We start from the raw sequence: 19,933 nt of genomic DNA on the forward strand, positions 1-19,933 counted from the left end.
ACTTGTATTGGGATAACTAACTCCATAAGCTAAGATTTTGTGATCGCGGCTCGATCGCTTAACAACATTGATGATCTTCTCTTAAACTCTTTTTCTTTCCATCCAGTCTTGCAGCTCTATTGTCATCATCCTTTCCTGAGTATTGCCCTCGCTTTGAAAAAGAAAGAAGGGGCTCAGAATTGATGTAATCCTCCCCCCACCTTCAACCCAAGTATGTGTGGTAGTCACTGCTACCACACATACATGTCCTGAACCACGCTCACATACTTCTCTGTCACTTCTGACTTCATCATGCAGTACCACAGTGCCTCTTTTTGCACCCTTTCATGGTTTCACTAGATCTACAAAGACATAGTGAAGCTCTGACTTTCTCAGGAAATTAAAGCTGAATTCTGTGAAGCCTGATCTCAAGCTTTTTAAGTTTGACGCAGCATCCAGAAGAACTTTCAAATGAACCCTGTCAGGGTAATGTCCCATTGGTCTGCCCCTTTTCTCACAGGAGGACACTTTGTGGGTTTTTTGATGCCTCAATAGACGTTTGTTATGGAAGAAAGACTTTCCACACTGACCACACACAAATGTTTTAACTCCAGAGTGGGTGAGCTGATGTGATTTTAAGCTTTCAATCTCAATAAAAGCCTTTCCACAGTCACCACATACAAATGATTTAACACCAGAGTGGATGAGCTGATGTGAGTTTAAGCCAGTCTTTTGAGTAAAAGCCTTTCCACAGTCACCACATACAAATTGTTTAGCACCACTGTGGATGAGCTGATGTCTTTTTAAGTGACTAACGTAAGCAAAAGACTTTCCACACTGATCGCAGCTGAAAGATTTCTCTCCACTGTGGATGAGCTGATGTGATTTTAAGTTGCACTTAGAACGAAAAGCCTTTCCACACTGATCACAGCTGAATGGTTTCTCTCCACTGTGGATGAGCTGATGTCTTTTTAACCTATCAATCCCGATAAAAGAATTTCCACACTGATCACAGGTAAAAGGTTTAACTTCACTGTGGACGCCCTGATGTTTCTCTAAGTGATATCTATCCTGAAAAGACTTTCCACACTGATCACAGACAAATGATTTACCTCCATCATGGATCATATGATGTCTCTTTAAGTGACCTTTCTGAGTAAAAGACTTTCCACACTGATCACAGTTGAAAGCTTTAAATTTCGTGTGGACGACCTGATGTGTTTTTAAGCTCCAGCTATGAGTAAAGGTCTTTCCACACTGATCACAGCTGAATGGTTTCACACCTGTGTGGATAAGCTGATGTGATTTCAAGCTACCAATCTGAGTAAAAGACTTCCCACACTGATCACAGCTCAAGCTTCTGTCCTCCCTGTTGGCGCGCTTGCGTCTTCTGGGCTGCTTCATAGCAGGAAAAGTCTTTTCCACAGGGATCGCCGCTGGCTCATCTTTACTTGCTGGTGCTGGATGTTTTTGGCTGATATCATCCATGTGCTGAGGTTTCGGCCTGCTTTCACTTCTTTCTCCTATAATGACAAAGAACCCAAACAGTGACATCAGGTCTATACCTTCAGCTCATCCCCAAGTGCCCCCTCTTACCTCACAAAGATAAACAGTTTCACCATCTGCCAAACGTCTCAGGTGCCTGGGGACGCTATGCTGTGGTAAATATTTGAGGTGAGCTCATTTTGGGGATAAAAGTAGTAAAAGTTCAACTTGTGAATAAAATATTGGCTTGTGTGACTTCAAAGGTTTTTAGTTTTAACTTTGTTCAAATTTGAAGAACATCACACTTACAATGTGCAGTTCAGGTTGTATGTGTGAGAGCTGTACAACCAAATCCACACTGACTCAGATTTCCCTCTGATTAACCACGAGGGTGTCACACAGTTATCAAAGTCTGCAGACACTGTCAGCTGCAATCAACACCTTTTATTATAATGCACAGGTGAGTTATAATGCATCTCCACTAGAAGATGGTCCCCTGTTATCTACTTTTTCACAGGCAAGCGTGGGCGAGAGTCTACGTAGTCTAATGCCTTCATTTTTCAGGGCCATGTCCACTTAATACTACACTATACGGTTATATGGCATTTTAGTTAATATAAAGCATAGAATTGAGGCACTTCGAATAATTTCACCTCAACACCTCCTCCCTGGAGATAAGGAGAAGGAGTCTCACTATCTGCCTAATGTCTCACGGTGCCTGGGAGTGTCAGTCCAACTCACTCACAATACCCATCTGTGTGTGTGGAATAACCTGTGAAATACATATTTGATGTTTTCCTGTATGTAGAACAAAGTTGCACAAAATGGTAAATGTATTTATATAGCGCTTTATTAGTCCCTAAGGACCCCAAAGAGCTTTATATATCCAGTCATTCACCCATTCACACACACATTCACACACTGGTAATGGCAAGCTACGTTGTAGCCACAGCCACCCTGGGGCGCACTGACAGAGGCAAGGCTGCCGAACACTGGTGCCACCGGGCCCTCCGACCACCACCAGTAGGCAACGGATGAAGTGTCTTGCCCAAGGACACAACGACCGAGACTGTCCAAGCCAGGGCTCGAACCGGCAACCTTCCGATTAAAAGGCGAACTCCCAACTCTTGAGCCCCACGATCGCCCCCAAAATGTACTATAGATATTACTAAAATGATATTGTCAAAACATATGATCAACACATAAAATAAAGAAATCTCCATCACAACAGTTAACAGCTTTTACAAGAAAAGATGTCAGAAAGAAAATGAAAGAAGAGAAGTGGAAAAGGAAAACAGAGCATTTTTAATGAGGTCATGCTGAGCCTCTTGTCCCGATTGTTTTATGTTGGGCTGAGAACAAACAACCGATACTCACATCAGGTCCAGTCAACAACAATTATGTATTAAGCACATATGTGGGAGACGTACACGATACCACCCTCAGTGTAGTCCAGTAGATCTCAAAGAGGAAGGACGAGAACGTCTTTATTTAAAGGGTTGGACACGCCCAAGATTCATGAGCAAGTTACATATCATGCATCAGCGACAGTTAGCTGCATCTCATTTTTACAACACTTAGAATGCTGTTTCGAGACCCTTTCACCCCCAGCTGTCTCCTGTTGTTCGTTATGAGGCCCGTGATCATGTACGCCACATCCTGAGTACATCCTGTTCTAACCGCCCCTGTGCAGGCACGTATGCAGTTACAAGCAAAACACTTCTTTTAATGTGTTTTAGTTTAAATATTCTTTTGCTTCTTGACTGACTGACACTTATTGAAATACTGCTACATGTATATTTCCCACAGTCTCCACATAGATCACTCCACAGACATCACCTTCATATGAAGGGAAACAGAGAGTTTAACTCAAATGATAAAACACTGACGTACTGAGGCAGACAAACAGAGAGGCTAAACAGAAGGCAGAAATCAAACCAAAATGAGCTAAGAGAGAGAGACCCTGTAGAAAATGATAAAGTTAAGCAACCAATGTAGTTATAACTGACTTACTCTGGATCTCCTCTCAGACTCAGGAGGGGGCGAGCGGGCCGGCTTTGTAGTTGGAGTCGGACCAGCAGAGACAATGGGCTCGCTGACCTCCACTCCCCAAGTCAGTCACCACGAGGACAAGTTCTTTGTTTAGAGATGATTTAATCCAAGCTCACCAACAACATCACTCAGCTGTCCTCGTCAGAACTAATAAAATAAAAGCAGTTACATTTAGAGACGTCAGTTTACTAAACATAAAAATATTGCTCTTCTAGCCTCGCTCACATATTCTGTAAAGATTAAATGACTTAAATCATCACGTGGTTTACAAAAACACATTGTTACCAAACTCAGCAAACAATTGCGCGTCCAGAAATAACTGTTTTATCTCGTTTGACATGGAAACTTAAAATTACAAAGACACACTGAACGCACCTTCCTACCAGCTGTAACCTAACAGGAGAATGTACGTTCGTCTTCGCAGCTGCAATACATACCTGACAAAAAGCAACGACCATGCCATGCACCTACTGCTTCATAAATTGGATTTAACACAATACTTTGATGTGGGTTCTTCAAAAAGTGCCAATTTTTAAAACTGCGATAAGACACAGAAAAGTCCAAGGTACTAACACATTCTTCTTCTTCTTCTTTTTAAGTTTTATTGGTGGTTTGCAAAAAGTAAAATGGTGCGTTACCGCCACCAACTAGTATGGAGTGTCGATCCTCAAGCCCTCCCCAAATGTTTACTCTGTGTTAAAAACTGGAATAGGGCCTGATAAGACTCACGTCTTGAGTCCTTTTGCAGTAAATCAATAAGATCCAGTTTCATTTTTATGTTACTGAGGTTTTGGATCAGTTACCTTCTCTCCACCTGATATTTCTGACAGTGTAATCTAACATGTTCTATAGTTCACCCTTCTCTGCAGTAATCATGTTTCCCTGCATCATGTTTCCCTGTCATGAATAGTTTTGTGTTCAAACCAGTATGTCCAAACCTTATTCTAGACATAACCACCTCCTCGCTCCTACTCCAAACTGTGCTTCTCATTTCTCCTGCTCTCCTTTGAATGTTATTACAAGCATCGTCTCCTCCTTTCTTTATCCATTGTATTCCTCCCTCTTCTGAAACCACTTTGATGTTTAGATATTTATCCTTTATTTTCCATGTAATACATTAATTTGTCATTTATTATTCGCTCCGTGATTTTAAAGATGTCAGATGTTAAAGCTATGAGTCTGTAATTTCCTGGATTTGTATCATCCTTTCCTGGTTCATGTATGGGCACAACCACAACCTCATTTTTAAGGTGATTTGATAAATCATCCGTATCTTCTATCTGTTTCAGTAAATCCCTATTCTCTATGATGGCATTTCTCTTCCTCTTCGCCCTGCTTCTCTAATATTGCCTGAACTGTGGATTTTAACAAACGTTTTTGCCAACACATTTGCCTTCTCCTTATTTTTTACTGCTCTTGCCTCTCCGTTCCTCAAGATTGGATATCCATACTCCTCTTTCATTCCATCCATCCTAAACTGTGATTCCTCTTTAATATTTTAAAAGCTTTATTTCCAATACTTAATTAGTTTATCACATTCCTTTGTCCACAAAGGTACGACCTTCTTTTTTTTTTTACCTTCACTTTTCTTTATACCATACCAGCTTTATTTATAAATCACTTTAACATAAAACCAGGGGTTACAAGTGCTGTATATATACAAATAGATTTTAAAAAACTAAATAAATAAAATAAAATAAAACATGTTTGAAAGAAAGTTGAGTCAACCCCTTAAAAGAGTCTCAAAGGCTTCAGCAGATAAATATGTTTTCAGATAGTTTTTAAACTCAGAAAGAAAAAAGATCTGCGTTACGTGTTACTGCCCATGGCATTACTGTGTTATTAAAACCGTGACTTTTTTTTTTGAGAGTGTGACGTTCTTGGCAACAACTATGTGCAGATCAACAGTGGATAATATATCGAGCGTGGGAGAGTGTACGACCATGCAGCGTTAAAAGCGTGGAAGTATTTACTTTACTTTGAGTTTGATTACGTAAAAAGTGACAAAAACATTAGCATCCGCTGTTCAAAGAAAACTTATTTTAACAGCGAAAAATCCCCCTAAGCTTCCGCACAAGCACTGATTAGGCTACACTGCCATGGGAATGTGAAATTCACAGAGAAACTCAGGATTCCTCCACTGACATGACGGCTGCAACACACCTGCACCAGGGCAAACCTCCGCCTACCCCACTCCCGCTGAACAGGTGAAAATAGAGCAACAGGACCACTGATTCTTTGATTTTATTTAATTTCTGCTGTGTTTTACTTGCATCTATTGGAAAGAGTGAGTGTAAACAAAACTAACAATTTTATTTTATATGCTGGAGTTGTACAGAAAATGTGTTTAAATGTTAAACAAATTTCTTCCAGTCAGAGTGTCACGCCGGGGTGCGCCGGTGTGTGGAAAGAGGTAGACCCAGATGCAGACACGGTGGAGACAAAAACGTAGTTTCAAAAAATAAGCGAGCCTTTATTGGCAGATGGCAAAAGAAAGACCAGCCACTCGGGAAACTAAGGTGGCTATTGAAGTCTGTATCTAAACGGCTGAGATACTCAGTGAAAAACTATGACAAACTATGAACACTGAGTAAAGTAGAAAACACAGAGAAACAATAAAGCAAACCTAAGTAAACTGTGGTGAGGTTAACAGACGATCCGACACTGACTGAGGGGAAACACACAGACTAAATACACATGAGGAATAATCAAGGGGAGTCGGATCACATGGGAAACACGGCTGACAACAATTAACATAATGACAGGACACGTGAAACTAAATACAATAAACACAACACACCAAGCTCTTTCAAAATAAAACAGGAAACATAAGAAGACACGGCCATGACTTGAATCTTACAACCAAGGAAAACTTGGACACAAAACATGGCAGAATGAAACTAAATAAGCTGAAATGAAAACTAGACTAAAAAGAATAACAAAACACCAGAAAACTCAACATACTGGGTCACATGACCCAGGGCCGTGACACAGAGAATGTTGCATATAATTTAATTTGTGCTTGATGCATAAAGTTAAAAGATTAAAACTAATAAAACAAGTTTTGAAAAGAGACTTTTTCATTTGATGACATTTTATATGATGGATTATGCAGAAATAGTTGAATTAGGATTGAAGCGACTGAAGATCCTGTTCAGGGTGTAAATCATGTTTTTAAAAAGTAACTAAGTAACTAATTACTTTCAAAAATAAGCAATCAGTAAAGTAACTGTATTACTGTTTGGGGGAAGTAATTGGTAATTAGTTACTGGTAATTGGTAATTAACATGCTCCACCTCCACCCTCCGACCCAGGTTGCTCATCTGCTCGGGCAGCCGGTAGATTCACAGCCTGGCAAGTCAGAATCATCGTCTATACGCGCCACTCCTCACCTCACCCGGATTACCAGACATCTCAAAAGCCGGGTGTGGTGAGTAATAAGGACAAATTTTCTTTACCCACTCTGTCTGTTTGTTTGATAACAGTGGACAGTGAGACTGCAAATGCTGAGGTGGCGCAGCCTGTAGCTAGTTGTCTGCGTGCTGGAGGGGCCCGCTCGGCCTGAGCTGGAGGTTTGCGCACCAGGGGGTCTGGATGCTGGAGCGGCCCACTCAGCCTTAGCTGGAGCTTTAAGCGCTGGATAGGTCAGCTCAGCCTAAATCGGAGGTTTGGGCACCAGGGGTCTGCGAGCTGTCCATATCTACTACGCCTGCTCGCCTGCGTCCTCATCCAGCACGGCCTGCACCCCTGCTTCCAGGTCCAGCAGCGAAACACCAGCCATCAGCCAAGGAAAAGGATAAAACAATCCAGCTCTTAGAAAGGAGAGTGGAGGATTTAGAACAGCATGCATGACTGGAGGACGTGATTATTCCGTGATTATGAGTTTTTTGCGACTTCCCCTGCATAGCAACAACATCACGGCATGTTATACCCTCCCCAGAAAGAATGCCAGGGCACCTCCAGCAATAGTAGTAAAATGTGTGAATCGAAAACACAAAATTGAGCTACTGAGGCAGTCTAGACAACTGAAAGGGAGTGGAGTATATGTGAATGAACATCTCACAAAAAAGAACGCTGATATTACCAGACAAGCCCGTATCATGCGTAAAGAAAAAAAAATCCAAGCAACATAGACAAGAAATTGCAAAGTGATGATAAAGCTCAATGGAACACCAGAAGAGGCCAAGGTTGTAATGATCAGGGATCTTCATGATTTGGACAACTACGGGGGATGATTACACTGTTGTGGTCGGACGGCAGAAGGTCTGTTATGATTTGTTTGCTAACAACTAGCCGAACTTATTCAATGAAAGACACTATTTCCGACTGTTGGAGGGGGAAATGGCAAGTTATGAGTCAGTAGACTGGAAGAGTATTAGTGTGAAGCTGTAGGTGGATATGGAACTGGGATCGACGGTGTCACTGTTAGCAGAGACGGGTCTTCCAGCTGCATGAATATTGAAGATACTTATTATTTAGACGGAGGAATAATCACACGTGGGGCATCGGCTTTTACCGGAACATTCACACCAAAAGGTGTCCTTGTTTATTGAACTCTCGGGTATACTCCGCAGCATAACAGGAAGCATCCTTTCAAAATAAAATCACAATAGATGACAACGAGGGCATACTTAATAACCAGCTCAACACCCCCACTTGCACTCACGTTGTCAGCTTTACACGCATTCCAAAAAAAACAGTTTTTCTTTACTATTTGTTTACGCTTCAAAAATATATTTCTCAAACTTCAATAACTTCCCCTTTGTTGCTGGGTTTGTCATAACATCGGCCACCATCAGACCTGTCGAACAATATTCCAATATCAAATTTCCAGCATTAACTGTTGATCTTACAAAATGATACTTGATATCGATATGCTTACACCTCTGTCTGTTAACAGGATTCTTTGCCAATGCGATAGTCCCTTGATTGTCCTCAAAAATCTTTGGTGGTCCCTTTTGATGCTCATACATGCTTTGCAACAGTTGTGTCAAGTACAAACATTCTTGTGTTGTTGCTGCCAAAGCTATGTACTCTGCTTCACAAGTTGACAAGGCAACAGTTGGCTGCTTCTTTGTTCGCCATGACACCAAAGTATCTTCTTCATTCAGGCTTATGCAGTAACTTGTAGTACTCCTCCGGTCAGTCACATCTGCAGCCCAGTCTGAGTCACTGTGACCTTGTACTCTCAAATCTTTGTCACTTTTCCTGTAGCACAATGTCTTGTCTTTTGATTGTTTCAAATACCTTAGAACATGTTTCACAGTAGTCCAATGTTCCACAGCTGGTTCTTTAAAGTGCTGTGACAGCTTACTTACAACAAAACTCAAATCTGGTCGTGTGCAAGAGGTCAAGTTAATGAGGCTACCTACTGCCTCTCTGTACATTCTGACATTGTTCATTTTCTCAGCATCATCATTGTAGTTCAACTTTTGTTCACAAGGAGTTGATCTTGGTTTACAGTCTTGCATTTGAAATCTTTCCAGTATGTTTTCTACATATCTCTCTTGTGACATTTTTACACAATCTCTGGTTTGCTCAAAATCAATACCAAGAAAATGTTTGAGTTTCCCCATATCTTTCATTTTGAACCTTGCAGTTAGCATTCCCTTCACAGATTTCAAAACACTTTCATCACTGGCTGCAATAATAATATCATCAACCCATATGATCATGATCACTTTGTCTTTTCTTGTGTTCCTTGTGTAAACACAATGATCTACAGGACTCTGCATGAAACCGTTCTCTATCAAATAGTCATGTAATGTCCTGTTCCAGTTTCGGCCTGACTGTTTAAGCCCATTAAGTGACTTTTCCAGCTTATAGACCAGTTTCTCATCTGTTTTTCCTTTTACTTCATAGCCTTCTGGCTGCTCAACATAAACTTCAAAATCTATTGGTGCATGCAAGTATGCAGTTTTTACATCCATCTGATGCAAAATCAGGTTTTCTTGTATCGCACACTGCATCAATACTCTTATACTAGTCAGGTTAGCAGTCGGAGAAAAAGTTTCATCATAGTCTATCCCAAAACACTGGCTGTAACCTTTAGCAACGTACCGTGCTTTATATTTTTCTGATCCATCACCACCATTGTTTTTCTTCACATATACCCATCTACCCCCCACTGCTTAACAGGTAAGCTTGTTAGAGTAAAGGTGTTGTTCTCTTTTAAGGATTGCATTTCATCATCCATAGCTGCTTTCCACTCTTTAGAGTTGGGTGACTTTACAGCTTCACTGAATGTCACGGGTGAGTTACTTATCAGTCTGTAACAGTCTATGTTAGTCAGCATTTGATCAACAATGTTGAAGATATGCGTAGCTTATTTGTGATTTTAAAAATGTGTAGGTAGAATGTAGAATTATTGTAGAGACACTGACACTGCCCTGGATATAAATAAAGGCCTGACTGTGTCATGAACTTAGGAGTAGATTTTAGGAGACCCTCCCCCAGTTTGAACTGTGAAAGTAAGACAAAGAGGAGTTAATGCTGAGTGGAAATTCCCCAGAGGATACCTGGGTGGGGGTCTCAACATTTGTAACTGGATAACTGTGGTTTGGAAGGGAGATGGACTTTTATGACCCGCAGGAAGGCACGTACATAGAGATATTCGCACATAGTGCTTTAACTGTTACGCACACACATCCACACGCACACTCACTCACGTGCACTCACACATAAACACAGGTATGCGCACACACAGGCACTCATGTGCTCGTGCACATAGACACAGACACACAGAGTTTGCAGCACACCATAGGGGATTTATGCTGGGGTCGCTTCTATAAAGCTGGCTGTAACTAACAAAGGGGTGAAGATTTTTGCAGAGGGACACTGGCCTCGTCTTCCCTTCTAGAAGAATGTACGCTTAAATAAAGATGAATAAAGTTTTTGTAAAAATGACTACTGGGTCCGGTGCCATCTCTGGATGCCCGATGAATAAAAAAGAACCGGGGTAAAACTGATTTCCCAACAATATCGTCTCCTGACTCATATTCATTTATATAATCTGGTTTCTTTCTTGTTCTAGAAGGATACCTACTGGAGTTTTCAGTCTCATCACTAAGTGGCATCTGACTGTTCGCTTCTGGTTGGTTGTCAGTACCTGGTTCCTGTGAACTGGTACTGGGGCTTTCCCTGTTCATGTTTGGTCTCTCCCTCACCTGTATGTCCTCATCCTCAGATGTCGTATCAGTTTGTGTTTGCTTTTCCTCATTGTGTTTGGTTACAAACTTAACCAGCCTAAACTTTTGCACTTTAGCACTGTCTGGGAAATAAACCTTGTATGCTGGACTGTTTTTGTCATAGCCTACAAAAATCCCTTTTGTACACCTAGAATCCAGCTTACCCTTGTCTTGCTTGTAAACATAACACTCACACCCAAACTTGAGCATTCTGGATAGATTGGGCTTCCGCCCAGACAGCAAAAAGTAAGGCGTCTGTCCTGTCCGGTTGTTAAAGCACCTGTTTCTGTCAATAGCCGCTGTTTGAACTACATACGTCCATAATTCCTTTGGTACGGAACTCTCAATAAGCATGCACCTTCCCATATCAAAAAGTGTTCTCCAGCCACGTTCTGCTGTACCATTCTGGTGAGGGGAATATGGGGCTGAAGTTTCATATCTTATTCCATGTTTGTTTAACAATGCCTGGTAACGCTTTGCCATGAACTCTGTGCCGTTGTCTGACCTGATACACTTTACCTTCCAGTGTGGGGCTGTATCGGCCAAAAAGATTTCAGTTGCGTGCATTGTTTCACTTTTGTTTTTGAGAAAATATACAAATACTGCACCGGAAAAGTCATCGGTAAACAATAATGCATATCTGTGTCCATCTCGTGATTCTGGATCTATCGGCCCTGCTAGATCCGTATGTACCAGCTCAAGAGGTTTCTCAGCTCTTCTGTCAGGGTTTCTATTCCTAGTCTGGACAAATTTTCCCTGGATACACACCTCACAGTTCAAACTTTGGTTGTCTGTTTTCCCCTTGATTTTCATACCTTCAACCACATTTTGTAACTTCAGAATGTCACTATGATTGCAATGTCCCAAAATTTCGTGCCATGTCTGCACATCAAAACAATTATTACACTTATCATCATAGTCACTTACAGTTTCAAGGTAATAAAGTCTGTTGTGCTCATGGATGTAGAACTTTGTACCGTCTCTGTGTTGAAGGCCGTTCCTTCCTTTCTTAAAGATGATAGTAGCTCCATTCGCGGTGGCCGCTCTCACAGAGAAGATATTCTATGGAAATGAGGGAATGTACAGAGCATCTTTCAGTGTTGTTTTACACTGTCTCCCTCTGCTGTCAATCAAGCACACCTCTGCATCTCCTCTGCCTTCGGCCACTCCTTTACACCTGGTGCCATCAGCTAATTCCACACAGTGTGTTCCCGGCTGGAAGTCGTCATTAAATTTTTTGAACGCTGTTTTATCATTCAGGATGTGTGATGTTGCGCCAGTATCCACCATCAGGCCTTTGGTCCTGATGTCCTGCCGCTGTTGAGGTTCCGCGTAGTCATCGCTCATCCGGAAGACATAGGTGTCGTCGCGCTCTGCGTTGCCGCCCTCCTCCGAGGCTGTGCGCGCTTCATCATTCCGTTGTCGTCTCCTGCAAGTCGACTCTCGATGGGTGTTGCTTCTACAGTGACCGCACCACTGTTTGTAGCGGCATGCTCTGGCCTTGTGTCCCCGCTGGCCACACTTAAAACAGACTATGTCTGAACATGTCTGTCCTGTGGTCACTAGCAGCTGCTGCGGGTCTCGCGCTAGGTTGCACTCTCGCCTTCATGATGTTATCCTCTTGTTCCACTAAGCGCATTTTCTCAGTGTCCTCATAGCTGCGCAGTTTTGTTTTAAATTCCGCAAACTTGATTTCTGATTCACTTTGCGTAATGTGAACAGAAAAAGTTTTAAATGCTTCTGGTAAACTTTTTAACACCATCGCTACAAGCAGACCATCACTAAGTGTCTCTCCAGCATTTCTCAGGGCTGTAATAAATGTCTCTGCGCGTATGATGTACTCCGTGACACTCTCACTGCTTGCCTTCTTCAGAGAAGTCAGTTCAGTATAAAGGCTGATAATTCTTGGTTTACCTTTTCCCGCATAATAGTCTCTTAAAATTTTCAGTGCCGCGCGTCCATCATCGGCAGCTTCTCTCATCACGAGCGATAAACTCTTATCATCCAGGAACTGTATTAACTCTGCATAGGCCTGGGCATTCTTATCTTCGTCATCCACATCTTTGTCATCACCTTTCAATATTGTGTCTTTTAGACCTTGTAATCTAAGATGTCCCAAAATTTTGTCTCCCACAGTTCATAATTCTTCTCATCTCCGTCAAAAACCAACCTTGCCCATCGGCCACTGGGTTCACCAGCACGCTTACTCATGGTGCTAACTTAGCATGCTAGTCCTCACCGAACACGCTGTACTTTGCGACTTTTCTGGTGGTAAACTTTCCCCTGGCGTAGCTTCAATATTTTCCTGGGCCCATAACCTGTTAGCAGAGACGGGTCTTAAAGCAGAATCTGCATGAATATTGAAGATACTTATTATTTAGACGGAGGAATAATCACACGTGGGGCATCGGCTTTTACCGGAACATTCACACCAAAAGGTGTCCTTGTTTATTGAACTCTCGGGTATACTCCGCAGCATAACAGGAAGCATCCTTTCAAAATAAAATCACAATAGATGACAATTAGGGCATACTTAATAACTAGCTCAACAGTCACCATTATGCGCGGAGACAAGATATAGATCTTAGCCTCAGTTATTTATGGATCAGAAAGAACTATAGGTATGAGTGGTTTCTCCAAATATGTTGTGTAATACTTGTACGGATGTTAATGGGTATGTCATAAGGATAACAGACATTTAAAGAATACTCAATCACAATGACTGAAGATTCGGATTACAGATTACCTGTTTTTGAAAATATAATCGATCCAGAACGGAATGTGCGTATTGCAATGAATGTTACATGCGAGTATTATACTGAGAATCAATTTAGGGATAATGTTGACTTAGGCAATATATTTTCATTAATTCATTTCAACTGTAGAAGCCTCTATAAAAATTTTTGTTCTGATCAATGATTTTTTGAATAATCTGAAAGGCAATTTTAAAGTGATAGCACTATCAGAAACATGGGTAGATGAGGAAAGGGGTTGGGACTTTCACATTGATGGGTATGAATTATATCATTTAAATAGATCTAATAAGAAGGCAGGATGTGTGGCACTTTTGGTTGATAGTGATTTGAAATGTAAACAGGTTGAATATATGTCTGTGGCTATTGATGATTTAATGGAGTGTGTGACAGCAGAAATAGAAATGGAAAGAAAGAGTAATATTATTGTTACTTGTATGTATAGGAGGCCTGGGACACTGATAGAAGCATTCACAGATGTAGTAGAAGATTTATTGAGCAAGGTAAAGGGAAATAAGACATTCTGTATTTGCAGTGATTATAATATTGATTTTTTTAAAATGTCCAATCATAAGGCATCATCAGATTTTTTTTGAGTTATTATTTGGAAGAGGGTTCTACCCTCTGATTACTAAACCTAGTAGAATAACTGAAAAGTCAGCTACTTCAATTGATCACATTTTCAATAATTGCTTGGAAAGCAACATTATAAGTGGTCGTCATAAATGACAAGTGATCATTTACCTGTTTTTGTTACTTTAGATTATAAAATGACACGAAAGGAGGAAGTGTGTGTGGACAGATATAAGATAAGTTTATAAAAATAAGTTAGTATTAATTATCAGAAAGGGTAAGAAAGAGTATTATAATAAATTATTTTACAAAAACAAAAATAATGTTAAGGGTACGTGGAATATCTTAAAAAAACTTATTGGTTAATAAATATACATCTTTAAATTTACCTACTTACTTTAATAAGAAAAATAAGGTCGTAAGTGATATGAATGAAGTGGTAAATTACTTTAATTCTTTTTTCTTTTTTTTTTGTAAATATTGGGCCTAACCTGGCAAAACTTAAACAGGATGATTCAGAATGGAATGATGAATGGAAAGGAGATAGCAGAGTGGTAAAGTCTATGTTTTTAGGGGAAATCACTGAAAAAGAAATCATAGATATTGTAGCAAAATCTAAAAACAAGACATCCACTGATTGTGATGGGCAGCACGGTGGCACGGTGGTTAGCACTGTTGCCGCACAGCAAGAAGGTCCTGAGTTCAATTCCACCATCAGGCCGGGGTCTTTCTGTGTGGAGTTTGCATGTTCTCCCCGTGTTTGCGTGGGTTCTCTCCGGGTACTCTGGCTTCCTCCCACCATCCAAAGACATGCAGCTTGTGGGGATAGGTTAATTGGATAATCCAAATTGCCACTAGGTGTGAATGTGAGTGCGAATGGTTGTCTGTCCCTGTATGTTAGCCCTGCGACAGACTGGCGACCTGTCCAGGGTGTACCCCGCCTCTCGCCCTATGACAGCTGGGATAGGCTCCAGTGCCCCCCGCGACCCTGAAAAGGATAAGCGAAAGCGAATGGATGGATGGATGGATGGATAGATATGGTCATCGTTAAAAAGACTTTGGATTGTATTTCCTGACCGAATGAAAGTGGCAAAAGTTTATAAATCTTTATAAATCAGGAGACAGACATAGTTTTAATAATTATAGACCAGTATAATTGCTATCACAGTTTTCTAAAGTGCTTGAAAAACTCTTAGCACAAAGATTTGATAGTTTCATTGAAAAAGACCAACTGTTAAGTGAAAGTCAGTACGGATTTAGATGGAACAGATCAACAGCAATAGCATTAATGAATACTATTGAAGACATTTCATCAGCAACACATAATAATAAATATACTATAGGGGTCTTCATTGATTTAAAAAAAAAAAGCTTTTGACACTCTGCAACACTCCATCTTGATTTCTAAGTTAAGTACTTATGGTGTGAGAGGAATAGTATTGAACTGGTTAAGCAGTTATTTAGATAATAGGTTTCAGTATGTGCAGTATTTAGGCAGTTTATCTGATAGAATGGAAATATAATGTGAGGTCCCTCAAGGTTCTGTTTTAGGACCAAAACTTTTTAATTTATATATAAACGACATTTTTGATCATTAGGAGTTGGTGGCATTTCTCTGGTGTGGTGTCATGGGGTTTGCTTCTGTTTTCAGCACAGGTAGGCGGGGCCGTGTGTCACGGGATGTTGGCACACTGGGGTACATCAGACGTCATTTGATGGAGTGTTATTTAGGAGCAGCACGACAGACGTCTGGTGTCGGAGTATTGCCACCTCCCCGAGTGGTAACGTGTAATTTTCCGCGGTGTGCATTACGGCCAACCTATGTCTTGGATTTTGTTTGCTTACCTGTTGTCCTGTATCCTCAGCCGGATCCATCACCCGCTTGCCTGTCAGCTGTTCGTGAAGCCGCATTTCTGGGATCACTACAGAGATCAATCTCAGCTTTTCTCTCACATCCCGTGAGCTCTCCAACTCTCCCCATATTTATTGCCGTTTCTTACCGGTTGTTTGGTATCTTTCCCTAAAGTTTTTTTTTCCTTTTTCTCATAGATCCACCCTGCGTGTGCGGGTTACCCCTTTCCCTCTGAATGCATGTCAGCCCCCTTCCCTGGTTTCCCTCTGTTTATTTATGAGCGTACATATCCCATCCTGTTTAAATAAGTTTGACACTGTAAATAAAGAGCACTTCCTGCATTTTCTGCACTTCTGTGTGTTCTGACATAGAGTGTGTGTGTGTGTGTGGGGGGGGGAGTTGATTCAGGTATCTTTGCTTTTTCAGCGTTCTCCCCATGCATTTGCCGACAACGCCTCTAAAATTCATAGTTCAATGGGTCAGGGGGCCGACCACTTGGAAGGTGGCAGTGGTGAAGCAGGTATGGCTGCCCACACTTGGGCCGCTTGGCTGGTGGCCGGCGGCGACGTGGACGAGACCCGTCGGGCGGCTTGGCAGGCGGTCGATGGTAGTGTGGATGTGGACGTGACCCCTCAGGTGGTTTGGTGGGTCTCCGTAGACAGGCTGTTTTGACAGGCCCCGGAAACAGCCATGCTGGACGTGGACATGGCTTGGCAGGCAAGACGAGCAGAGGCGTGGCGTTGACCTCTGGCTGCATCATGGCAGGCGAGACGAGCAGAGGCGTGGCGTCGACCTCTGGCTGGGTCGTGGCAGGCGAGACGAGCAGAGGCGTGGCGGTGACCTCTGGCTGGGTCAAACCGGGACCAGGCGTGGTGGCGACCTCTGGCTGGGCCGAGCCGGGACCAGGCGTGGCGGCGACCTCTGGCTGGGCCGAGCCGGGACCAGGCGAGGCCCTCCAGCTGATGTGGCATGGTGCTAGACGGGCTCCTCAGGCCCTCCAGCTGACGTGGCATGGTGCTGGACGTGCTCCTCGGGCCCTCTAGCTGACGTGGCATGAGGCTGGACGGGCTTCTTGGGCTCTCCAGCAATGAAAGGAAACTGCTCCGCTGCTCGGGATCGCTGACGGCGTGAACGCCGTTTTCTCCGGGAAGGAGGAGGAGACGTGACAGCCCGCGAATCCTCCAGCGGACCGGGCTGAACCTCCTCCGAGTCTTCATACTGTAGAGGCAGATCCGGGCGGACGCGTAAGGTGGAAACGAGGAAGTCCTGGATGAGAGGGTTTAGCGCGCCAAATAGCCAGGGAAGTCCAGAAACCATCCTCTGCAGACGGATGGCTAACTCCTCCTGGTATTCTTCAAATGGCAGCGCAAGCTATTCCTGGCATAGAAACTCCACCGCATAGATCATGTCCTCCCGGAGCTCAGCGGAGGGATTATGAGCTGCTGGGTCCATTGTCTGGTCAGGTCGTTCTGTCACAGTCTGGCGAGGGCAGACTGCATGAATTCACGAGAGGACCCAAAACGCAGACTCCAAGGAACAGGGAACAGAACTTGAACGTTAACAAAAAGCGAGCTGTTTAATAAGGCTGGTAAAAAGGTGCAAAGAAAAGGCAAGGCAAACTGACGTAAACTAACATCAACCTAAGCTGGGGAATCTAAAACAACAATATGAAAAAACCTGGACAAGGGAAGTGAAACTAAATACAATGAACAAAGAACACACGACTCCTTCAAAATAAAACAGGAAACATGAGACAGACATGATTATACAAACTTGATAACATAAGACAGGCAGCATATAAAGGGTGAGGGAACTTAAATACAGGGGTAGAAAAACACAAAGAGAAACTAATAAACAAATGAACTTAGATACCCTAATGAACTTAAAACATCTAAATAAACTAAAACTCAAAACACTGGGTCAATAGACCCAGGAACATGACAGAGAGAGAGAGGGAGAAGGAGGCCAGGGTCGCACGACCTCGGGGGAAGGTGCCTCGACGCGTACGGTCACTCAACCTTCATTCCCTCCCGCTCCAGTCCAAGCGTTTTCAATAATACTGAGGAACCGATGCAGCCCCGCGCACAAGACTTACCCCGGAAGAGCATCAGAAGCGTTTTAAGGGGCGGCTGTGTTTGTATTGTGGTCAGTCAGGCCACTTTATATCTACTTGCCAGCTTCGGTTAAAAGGGGGGCCCACCAGTAACTGCGAGGGTACTGGTGGGTGGCACCTTTTCTCGGTCTCAGGTTCCCCGCATGCAGCTCTCCGCTGTCTTATCTAATAACACCAAGACCTACCCTACTCAAGCTCTTCTAGATTCTGGGGCTGAACAGAATTTAATTGACAGCGATCTGGTACATCTCCTCGGTATTAAAACACGCCTTCTAGAGGTCCCTGTTTTAGTTGTTGCCCTCAATGGTCAGCCCTTGCCCTCGGTCACCCATGACACGGAACCTATCTTATTAATTCTTTCGGGCTTCATCGCAAGTTTCTCAGATTCTTTGTTTTTGCATCCCCTCATTCCCCCATAATTTTGGGTTATCCTTGGTTCGAGCGCCACAATCCCCATATTAACTGGGCCACCCATCGTATAGAGAGTTGGAGTAGTCACTGTTTGTCACACTGTCTGCGGTCTGCTTTACCACCTCTGCTTTACCACCTCCTCCACCTCCTGCTTTACCACCTCCTGCTCCCGAATCAACACCAGAAGATTTGGACCTGTCATCTGTGCTGGAGGTCTATCATGATTTGAGGTCAGTTTTCAGCAAACGTCGCGCTCTGTCTCTGCCTCCTCACCGGCCATATGACTTTTCTATTGACTTGTTGCCTGATGTTTTGCTGCCTACTAGTTGGCTGTATAACCTGTCTGGGCCGGAGAGGGCTGCCATGGAAACCTACATCACAGAGTCCCTGGAGGCAGGCTTGATTTGGCCATCCTCTTCGCCCGTGGCTGCAGGGGGGTTTTTTGTGGGGAAGAAGGACGACTCTCTCAGACCATTTGTTGACTATCGTGGACTTAATGCCATCACTGTGAGGAATAAATATCCCCTTCCACTGCTTTCTTCCACCTTTTCTCCGTTACAGGAGGCAGTTGTTTTCACTAAGTTGGACCTTCGTAATGCTTATCACTTGGTACGCATATGTCGGGGGGACGAGTGGAAGACGGCGTTCAACACTCTACTGGGACATTATGAGTATATGGTGACCAATGTGCCAGCGATGTTTCAGGCTCTGATCAATGATGTGTTGCGGGATTTTTTGTTTCATCTTTGTGTATCTGGACGATTCTCATTTTTTCCCGTTCACTGGAAGACGACGTCCAGCAGGTGCACTGTGTGTTACAGCGGCTGTTGAAAAATAAACTGGTCATGAAAGCGGAGAATTGTGTCTTCCATGTGGGGTCGGTGTCCTTTATGGGTTACGTGCTAGAAAAGGGACAGCTCAGAGCTGACCCCTGTAAGATCGAGGCCATTGTTAGTTGGCTGACCCCTTCCACACGCAAGCAGTTGCAGAGGTTTTTGGGGTTTGCTAATTTCTATCGGCGGTTCATTAAGAATTTCAGTCGGGTTGTGCTCCCGCTTACTAGTTTAACGTTCCCTGATCGTATTTTTCAGTGGACGCCGGATGCTGAATGGGCTTTTTCGCGGCTTAAGGAGCTGTTTTGCTCCGCTTCCCACCTTTTCCTGTGCACAGTTTCCCCGGACCCATGACCAACCCGATGTGTGAACCTTTTGTGAAGAAAGGAGCGAGAGTGAATGTGATTCCCTTTGTTACGGGTTCGAAATTGAGGATGAGAGTAAAACAATGATGGTCCAGAAGAGGTCAATCAAACAATTGATTTTTAATGAATGCACGCAGCGTGGAGAGGTGCAAACTGCAAAACAGTTGTACATCTCTACCCAAAATACACTCTAGATTGCTTTTATAACATCAGGGTATTGTAACGCCCCTTCTTGCGTTTACAAGCACATAATTTGCATGTACAGAACATTCATGTATTTTAAGAATTAACTGCAACATAGAGGTTCCTCCTTGTGGCATACTCTTAAGA

General features: G+C 42.9%; 1 protein-coding gene across 1 annotated transcript in view; it reads right to left on the minus strand.

Moving 5' to 3' along the window:
* Positions 1 to 324: 324 nt before the first annotated feature.
* LOC100707053 (gastrula zinc finger protein XlCGF8.2DB) overlaps positions 325 to 19,933 on the minus strand; it is a 41,242-nt gene continuing 21,633 nt past the window's right edge. The window contains exon 3 of the mRNA XM_025910586.1: positions 325 to 1,502. Within this exon, the coding sequence (XP_025766371.1) occupies positions 325 to 1,467 (1,143 nt within the window). The 5' untranslated portion in view covers positions 1,468 to 1,502. The remainder of the gene's footprint in view (positions 1,503 to 19,933) is intronic.

Source organism: Oreochromis niloticus, linkage group LG9, assembly GCF_001858045.2.
Source record: "Oreochromis niloticus isolate F11D_XX linkage group LG9, O_niloticus_UMD_NMBU, whole genome shotgun sequence".
NCBI classification, from domain to species: Eukaryota; Metazoa; Chordata; class Actinopteri; order Cichliformes; family Cichlidae; genus Oreochromis; species Oreochromis niloticus.